General features: G+C 35.4%; 1 protein-coding gene across 1 annotated transcript; it reads left to right on the top strand.

Annotated features, from left to right (window-relative positions):
• The first annotated feature begins 2066 nt into the window (after positions 1-2066).
• Positions 2067-8176, top strand: LOC108460852 (protein SIEL). The gene is made up of 8 exons (XM_017760533.2): positions 2067-2933; positions 3044-3124; positions 3335-3559; positions 3982-4173; positions 4871-5011; positions 5164-5253; positions 5686-6218; positions 7172-8176. Exons 1-8 carry the CDS (start codon positions 2253-2255, stop codon positions 8127-8129), a joined length of 2901 nt encoding a protein of 966 aa, XP_017616022.1. The 5' UTR covers positions 2067-2252; the 3' UTR covers positions 8130-8176.
• The last annotated feature ends 874 nt before the right edge of the window (positions 8177-9050 follow it).

The following is a 9050-nucleotide window of genomic DNA, read 5'->3' on the forward strand; positions in this document are numbered from 1 at the left end:
CAGATACACAATTGCCTGCACATTTTCCCATTTCCACACTTGTAGCCGAAGCTATCTGGTACGCATAGTAGCTTGCAATTAGTACTACACATGCGACCAATAATCTGGTACACGTAGTAGCCTGCATTTAGTACTACACAAGTGATCACAGTTTTCGGGTACGCATAGTAGCCTGCACTTAGTACTACACATGCGACCAATTATTCGGTGCGCGTAGTAGCCTGCACTTAGTACTACACACGTGACCTCACAATAGTTCATTTGTATCCTTTCTATTCCGAAGGTTCAACCGGGAAATTCCTCACTTTTCAACATTTTACTAAATTGTCCGTAATCAATTTAAATTCATAACTTACATCAAATAACCATTTGATAAGCAACCACATTTCATATGATATCAAAATATAATAACATAAAAAGAATCGATAGATTATTTATGTACGAACTTACTCGAAGTGTCGATCTCACTATCCATAGTACCAATTGTTCATTCATAGTATAATAAGACACAACTCAAATACCAAATCAGCTTTTAAGAATTTACATAACATATATCACATATTTCATATATCACTTGTCATGTATCATCATTTTCTTGCATTTCATGTAACATTCTTTCATGTCATATTTCCACATCATAAACACCATTCCATCAACTTTTTCAATATATTAAATCATTCAATATATGCAATAATAGTAAGAAATATAATTCAAACATAACATTGCATTATTATTATCATACGAACTTACGTCGATCCAGAAACGACAATTTACCATTTTAGTCCATAACCTTGTATTTTTCCGATTTAAGCCCGAATATTGATTTCCTTCATAATCGAGCTTGGAAGCTTGGAAACCTTAGCCATGGAGTCTCCCTTGGTATACACGTCCATGGTGAAGAAGATGAACAAAATTGGCTTTTAATTTTGTATTTTAATTCATTTTACCCCTAAATGACCAAAATGCCATTTTTACTAAACTTTCCAAAAATTCTATCGATGTCCAATTTTTGTCCATAAACTTAGAAATTGGTCAAATTGCTATATAAGATCTCCTAATTAATATTTCAAAGCAATTTCATACTAGAAACTTCTAGAATGCAAGTTTTGCAACATATTCAATTTAGTCCCTAACTTCAAATTAAGCACTTTATGCATAGAATTTCTTCACGAAATTTTCACACAATCATGCAATCATATCATAGACCTCAAAATAATTATAAAATAATTATTTCTATCTCGGATTTGTGGTCACAAAACTACTATTCCGATTAGGCCCTAATTCGGGATATTACAATGTCCGTTTGTTTAAATATAAAGATACGTGCACAAAATTACTAAAAAGGTGAATTAATTTATTTGTAACTGTTGTACATTATGAAGAACCCATAGCTAATTTTTTTTGAGAAAACCTGAATCTAAGCAAGATTTGCTAGTAAAATCAGATTAAAATTGAAAACCATGAAACAAAATTGTACATGAAAAATCAATATACAAATGTATACCAAATTTCTTCTTGTGTTTTACAGTCATACCATTCAGATTGAAAAAAAAAAAAAAAAAACATAACTTGGGTTTGGCTGAAACAGTGAAACACCTCCAATTAATGCTCGGTATTAATCCCTTCAATTACAAAATTGTCAAATTTTGTCTTCCCTGATGCGCCTCCTCATTAATTCAATCCTGTGAAATAATTAGATTAATAGATAAATGTGATCTCAAAAAAAAAAAAAAAAAAAGAAGGTCAAAAGCTCTCAAAAGTGAATTGTACGCCCTTTTGCAACAATAAGAATGAACAAATTAGACACACAATCGAGGTCAACATATCATAGAGAAAAGAGATAACAATCAAAATCCTTTTTCGAGCATATCATGTTGTTGAATCAAATTGCGTTTTCCAATTCAAATCCCTTTAAATTTGTGGTTTTAAATGAATTATTTAAAATTAAGATTAAATTGATAAAAATATGTAATTGTTAAGTATTAAATATGTAATTATTGTAATTAAAAAAACACGTAATTAGGAGAGAGTGACCGAAACAAAAATTGTTTGTGAGTAATTATATAGCTTACGGAAGTAAATTTGCAGAAAATACATAAATAGGCAAATTTGACTACGAAGGAAAAAAAACATATGGCGGGATTCATAGAAGTGCAATAAGCCATACAGCAAAGCAAAACGAAATGATGCGCTAAACAGGAACTTCTTGCTGTAGGCCACTTGAAGTTTCCCATATTCAAAAACCAAAATCTATGGGCATGGTTGCAGAGCTTGAGCGCAGGCAGTCGGCAATGGAGCTGCACGTTATAAATTCAATCCAACAATCCCTCGACAATAACCAACCCCTCTCTTTCCAAGCTCTAGCTTCCCTCAGATCCCTCATTATCAACCCTGCCGCCCCCGATTCCACACTCTCCTCAGTTCTCGACGCCCTAACTCGCTCTCTCCAACTCAATCGCGACCCCGTCTTCCTACATCACGCTGTTAAGCTCCTCAGCGACCTCGCCTCTCACCGCCCCCACCTATCCCCTTTCGCACTCGACTTGCTCCGTTCCGACTCACTCTTCTCCTCCGCTTCGCCTCGTCTTGTTGGTGAGTCACTCTCTGTACTTCTTTCTCTCGCTTCCATCGGAAACGACATGGACGCCGCTCGTTTCGTCTCTCTCTGCCTTGGCCCTTCGGTTTCTGTGCGACAATGCTTATTGAGAAATGCTGAGAAGCTTGTCTTTAGGGAATCGGTGTTGTTAGCCGTTTTTTTAGGGTTTACAAGGGATCCGTATCCTTATGTGAGGAAAGAAGCTTTGGATGGATTGGTGAAACTGTGTAAGAATGGTGATTTTGATGATCGTGATGTTATCGAGGGATGCTACTGCCGTGCTGTTGAGCTGCTCCGTGACGCAGAGAACTATGTTAGATCTGCAGCAGTTCGCGCCGTAAAATACTCTGTCTTTGAAGTTTCTTTCTTAGATTAGTTTCCAGTGCAACCGTTAGTTACTTTTGAATTTGCTCTGATTACCTCTTCTCTATCGCTTTCTGAATTTAGGTATGTGAATGGGGTAGATTGCTTGTTATATGCAGTGAAGACATGAACAAGCAAGACTCATCAGATGCAGTGTTTATCCAGGTATTTTTGTTAAAAAAAAAAATACATGCTGTGCGTATTTCTGCATACCTTTTTATTTTAAAGAAACATTAAAATTTGGAATTAATGTGGGTTGTACGATCATGTTGCATCGTGCATTTGTTAGCGTTTTAATTGAATTCATGTCAACCTTATATGCCACTTTAAGCATTTTTTCTTGTTATTTGTTCTTTTGTTACCATATGCTTGCAGCTTGGCTGTATGGTAAGAGATATGAGTTTAGATGTAAGGCTTGAAGCCTTTGAAGCTCTAGGGAAGATAGGACTTGTATCTGAAGATATCTTACTACAAACCTTGTCTAAGAAAGTCCTAGGAATCAACAAAGATAAAGCTTACAAACCAATAGAAGGGCTTGACATTTCAGTTTCTGCTGTTGCTGGAGCTTATATACATGGACTTGAGGATGAGTTCTCTGAGGTAAAGTTTTGCTGATTCTGTAGTTAGCTTCTGTTTATTATTTACACATTGCTTCGTCTCATAGAGACTGGACTTTTAACTTTGGCCTTTCTGGATCAACTTAATCCTGTATTCCAATCCATATCAAGCACTTTGCTCACACTTTGAGGTTTCAAGGTTTTGGCTTGGCATTGTTCTTCCGGTTTTATGTACCACGGTTATATTGAATGAGATAGGTTTCTTAGGATATATTATTAAACTTGCTAGGACTCTAAGCTTGGTAGGGTAGACACTTAATACACATAACAGGACTTATTGTGGTCATTGATAGAACACACTTTGACTTTTTCTGAAGTTTAGTCATTTCTTGCAGTTCAAAGGCAATACCCCCTTGCATTACTTTTATTTACGATGCATTGATGCTGTCTTTGCTTAATCTGAAGGTACGGATGTCTGCCTGTTACTCTTTGCGTACGCTCACTGTCTTCTCTTTGCGATTTGCTTGTGAAGCCTTAAACCTGATGATGGACATGCTGAATGATGATTCAACGGTTATCAGACTGCAAGCTCTTGATGCAATACATCACATGGCAACCAGCGATCATCTAAAAGTTGAAAAAATACACATTCACAGGGTAATGCTTCTTCTTTTCTTTTTTCCCTCAAAGAGTTGTATAAGTATAGAATGTCTGAACATTTACGTAGTTTTAAATGATGATTGGTGAGCATGTGTCATAGGACAAGGTGCAGACAGACATTGGAATATTTTCGTTTGATGTCTCCACCGTAATCTATCAAACCTCACCTCTTATTAGGGGCTGTGGGATGGGGTGGCAAATTTAACTTCTGGTCCTTTAAAATCAATAAATTTTTTAGTATATGGTAAAATTGCACTTTGTCCCCCCCCCCCTCCAAAATGATAAATTTTGGTTTAGTCCTTTAAAAAATTATGAAGATATAAGCCATTTTAAAATGATGAAATTGCATTTTTAGCTCTCATAAAAATATACAACTTAATTCCAGCCCCCTCAAAAAATTTTTTGGCTTCACCCCTGCCTTCTATAATGGTCCAGTCAAGATGTTAACTCAGTGAGCTAATCAGTTTTGTCATTTGGAATTAGTACTACAAACATTTTTTCTTCCTTTCTCTGAATTGTTTCTCTCTGTCTCTCTTATGGTAAACCCATGACTTCGGAAAAGTTGTCTATGGTTGCAACTCAGTTGTTAAATTGTGGTACTTAACTATAGAATTCTTTCTCTGCACGAACCCGGTATCTCTTGTTTAAAAGATAGACATTATCACTTAACCATCATTCTTGCTTGATTTGACAGTTTCTGAGCGTACTTGTTGACAGCAGTTCTGTCATAAGATCCATGACAAGGAAAATACTCAAATTAGCCAAGTTGCCACAATTCGAGTTGTTTAAATTGTGTATTGATGGCCTTCTTGGAAATTTGGAGATATATCCACAGGTTGTTCCCTTTTATCAGTTTGCATTCCAGGTGGCTTTCCAGGCTGCATCTTTCATATTTTCAAATTGTGTGTTACTTGAGACCCAGCAGCTATAACCATCTCAATCTGTTATTGCTTCTTGTCTCTACTTATTTGGTTAAGTTGCTTCCAGGATGAAGCTGATGTGCTTTCTGCTCTGTTTCATTTTGGGAGAAATCATGGGAAGTTCACAGTTCACATTATTGAGGAAGTTGCTCCAGAGGTTAGCTGGGTTGTAATGCTATTTTATGTATTGCTTCAAATTTGATGATAGTATCTGCTCAGCTATGAAAAGAACAGTATCTTTACAGTAGTGTGACCAAGTTTTCTTTTTTTAGGTTTACGTATTGAGGCTGCAAATGTCTTCTGAATGATATCAGTTGTTTTCATACATGAAGAAGTTTATAGTACCATTGTGTTTTCCAGTAGTAGGGCAGAATTTACCAAGTTTTAAGTAATTTCTGACACCTAACAAACAAAACTTTTAGAGGTTAACAAATTAAGAAGTATTAAGTATATTTATGCTGATTAAACCAGTGAAGTCAACAGAGCATTGAAGCAATTTGAACAATCACTATATTGCTGTCTTATGTTGTGACTATTTGTGACATGACATTGGTTATTCAAGATCTTTGCCTTTTTTTTTTAACCCTAGATGGAGCCAGCTTCTGGAGGCAAATTGAGCTTTGATAGTACAAGGGTAGCAGCATTTCTTGTGCTAGCCATCTCAGCTCCACTGTCACATGAAAAGGATGTTAGTGCTATTCCACCTAGAATATTTTCTTATGCAGTTACATGGCTTGGGAGAATCTCTTATGGTTTAAGTGATATTATGAACCAAGAAAAGCTTTTGGCTTATTTATCCGAGTGCAGTAGATCCTCAACAATTTCTCTTGCTGACTTCAAAATAAATGAGGCATTGCTGACAGTAGAAGGTGATGCCTCAATTCCTCTCTGTTCTAAGGTTGATAGTCCTGTCAGCATGCCCTTCTGGAAAGATAGTGGAGGGATCTCTGATTATCATCAGCAGGAATTTTTGAGTTTAGGAAAGTCAGCTGCTCACGCAGAATATGAGTTGGGGGAGCATTCTGAATTAAGAAAGTATGTGAACCTTATCTTTAAAAAGGTCAAGGACTCTTGGTCATTGGTTGAGTTAGGCTGCACTACTGAAGCATGCAAGGGTATAAGGTAAGTAATGAAGTTTATTTTTTTCCTTATGCATTTTATTACCGCTAGTTTATTGTACACGTGCATCTACATAAATGATATACACCAATACTATCATTTGAAATAAAAATTTTAGTTCTTCATTAGAAAACAATAATTAATAGTTTTTGCCGTAAAACATAGTGTAGGTCAATAATTATTTTATCAAATACTTAAATTTATTAATTTTAATAGAAATGGATGTTCAATTATGCCAAATGCGTCATGGTTTAATTTATTAAAGGTAACTTATACAGAATTTTCTAGTAATTTTTATAGACAATTCTGTAATAATTAAGTCAATTCTATCAGGGTTTAATAATTTAATATTAAAATTAAAATTTATTAAGAATAATTTTTATACTATAGGCTTTCAGGTTGGTAAAGAAGTAAATAGAAAAATAGTTTAGTCAGTCTTTGATTTACTAAAAGAAATCAATTAAGGAAAATTTAGTAAAGATTTTAATGTTAATATGAATAAATAATTGAAAAATAATCAATATTTTAATTTAATTGGAAAATGTTTAATTTGATAAATTATCAAGGGTATATAGGTTTACTTCTATTGACAGGAAGCTGTTCCCGGTGTTTGATAATCTTATTTTATCCAATGAAGTTTTGTTTTATTATATAAATTATTCTGAAGTGGCTCTACTTTGGTCAAGGTTAGTTTGAGCATGAATTAAGATATTGATAGGAAAGTTCTCCTGATTCTTCGTTATCTTGTTTTATGCAATGAAGTTGTTCTGTTCTGTTATATAACTTAATTTTCAGTGGTCTTTTCAAGATAATAACATTGAACCCTTGGAATTATCTATCTACTTCATGTGCATGGACAAATTACTGATTCATTTTTTTGAGAACCATGTCAGTAGCCATGTCGTCTTGGGCTATATATACCATTAAGTTTGTTTTGCTATTTTTGCTTCTGACAGGGCCTGTAAAGAAGAAGTAGCATCATTTACCACGGAGTCCCCAGGATCTTTCGGTGCTGTAGCATTTACTCTGCAGTATCTCCAAGTTATAGAAATGCTTGCTAAAGTTTGGGGGCACCTTAGGGCAACAAAAATGCTTAATCCTAATGGAGTGGGAAAATTAGAGCTTCTATTTGCAAAATTGGACAGGAGGCTAAGGGAAATCAGTAATAGGTTCATTGGTTTGTCCAAAGGAGAGGAGTTGCAAATATTGGACCTGGTACTTGTGGCTTGTCTTTTGAGATTGTCCAGAGTGGAGATTTGCTGTTGCAATGCCGCAATGAAATTATTGTCGTCTACAGTTGCCCATGTAGAATATCTCCACAAGGAGGGATCTATTGAACCGTCTAATTTTGTAACTGAAGTTAAGAAATCATTGCATGATGTTGACTCTTCAAGCAGCAGTAGTAGCTGCCAGCCACTTCTCTTCAAGAAGTTACTTGACTCCTTTTCCCTTCAGCAGTTTGTGTTATATGGAACTCCCAGGAGCGTACATGCAGAACTGGCAGTCCCCGGTAATGATTCTGAAAACCCTCTTCCTTTTATTCCGGGAATCCCTGCTTCTATACCACTTGCAATCACTTTGCACAACGTTTTGACTGAAAGTAGGTTGTGGGTGAGGATAAGTATGGGTGAGGAATCAACTCAGTTTGTATTTTTAGATTTGAACCTAATCAGAAATAAAAGGAGAAGCATTAATGTGGTGAGGGAATTCACATTTGTGGCTCCCTTCTACCGAACCCCAAAAGCTGTTTCATTTACGGTGAGGGCTTCTTTAGGTTTAGAATGCTTTAGGGAGAATGTTGATCGAGTCAAAGTCTTTGGGGGTCCAAAATGTGAACTAACATATCTTTGCCCAGAGAAAGAGATTTTTCTATGTAAGAGCACTGAATGTAAAAGTAAATCTGCTTTTACTTAAGAGTATAAAGATGCGAGAGCTGATGGCTGGAATATTTCCTAAAGAAACATCGAGAAAACTCGTGAAAAATGGTAGTAGTAGTCAAGAGACTTCATGAATCTTTTGAGCTTCTGTGCTTCTGGTTGTTCAGAATATCTGAAAATTCTTATCCTCATGCCCCAGAGGCCATAATGATAATAACTATATATGTAGACATTAAAAAATCACCTAGGCTTAAGCAAACAGTGCACTAGTGATGTGATACGAACCCTCTATGGGTCAATGACTATGTTCTTCCAAAGAAACCAGTCAAAGGTCAGGTGCATGTGGGTCTAGCTAAGAACTTTTTCTTATTGTTGATTTGCATATTATGCATAATATTGTTTTCCACATCATCCAAGCTCCAATTTCCCTTTTAGTTGGACATTTGTATTGTATCAGTGGTAGTTGTATTGCTCGTTGTTCACTGTCTGCCTTCAGTTATCATAACTTCTAGTTTACATGTGACAGTTGATTAGTAGGCTGGGGAGCCAAGAACTTACGAAAACTAGAAACATAGACTACTAGAATAGAGATGGATTAACATATGAAGAAAGGAATGCTGCTGTATGGTATATGTGCAATCAGTCAAAAGTTTTGGGTCTAGAAGAGACTTTTGGAAAGATTGACTTGAAAAATTATATGTTGTTTCTATTATAGCAGCGGCATGCCTGCCTTTTGGTATTGATAATAATTTATATATATATATATATATATATATATTATAGTAAGCTGTTTTGATAATTAGACAAGGAAAAGTGAGACATACATGATTAGAGGGTATTGAATCGAGTTCATTTTTTGGCTCAGAAGTCAAAAGTGAGAGCTAAAATGAAAAGAATGGATTACTTTTGTTTTGAATTCAACATTGGCTTTTTCTCGATTTTCTCATGTTTAGTACGT

The sequence above is a fragment of the Gossypium arboreum genome, chromosome 4, assembly GCF_025698485.1.
Source record: "Gossypium arboreum isolate Shixiya-1 chromosome 4, ASM2569848v2, whole genome shotgun sequence".
Taxonomy (NCBI): Eukaryota; Viridiplantae; Streptophyta; class Magnoliopsida; order Malvales; family Malvaceae; genus Gossypium; species Gossypium arboreum.

What these genes read in the sequence shown, in the direction of transcription:
- LOC108460852 (XM_017760533.2), top strand. Translation starts at nt 2,253, where the DNA reads ATGGGCATGGTTGCAGAGCTTGAGCGCAGGCAGTCGGCAATGGAGCTG. An exon ending in GATCTGCAGCAGTTCGCGCC is followed by an intron (nt 2,934 to 3,043) that starts GTAAAATACTCT and finishes TTCTGAATTTAG; the next exon opens with GTATGTGAATGGGGTAGATT. An exon ending in AAAAAATACACATTCACAGG is followed by an intron (nt 4,174 to 4,870) that starts GTAATGCTTCTT and finishes TTGATTTGACAG; the next exon opens with TTTCTGAGCGTACTTGTTGA.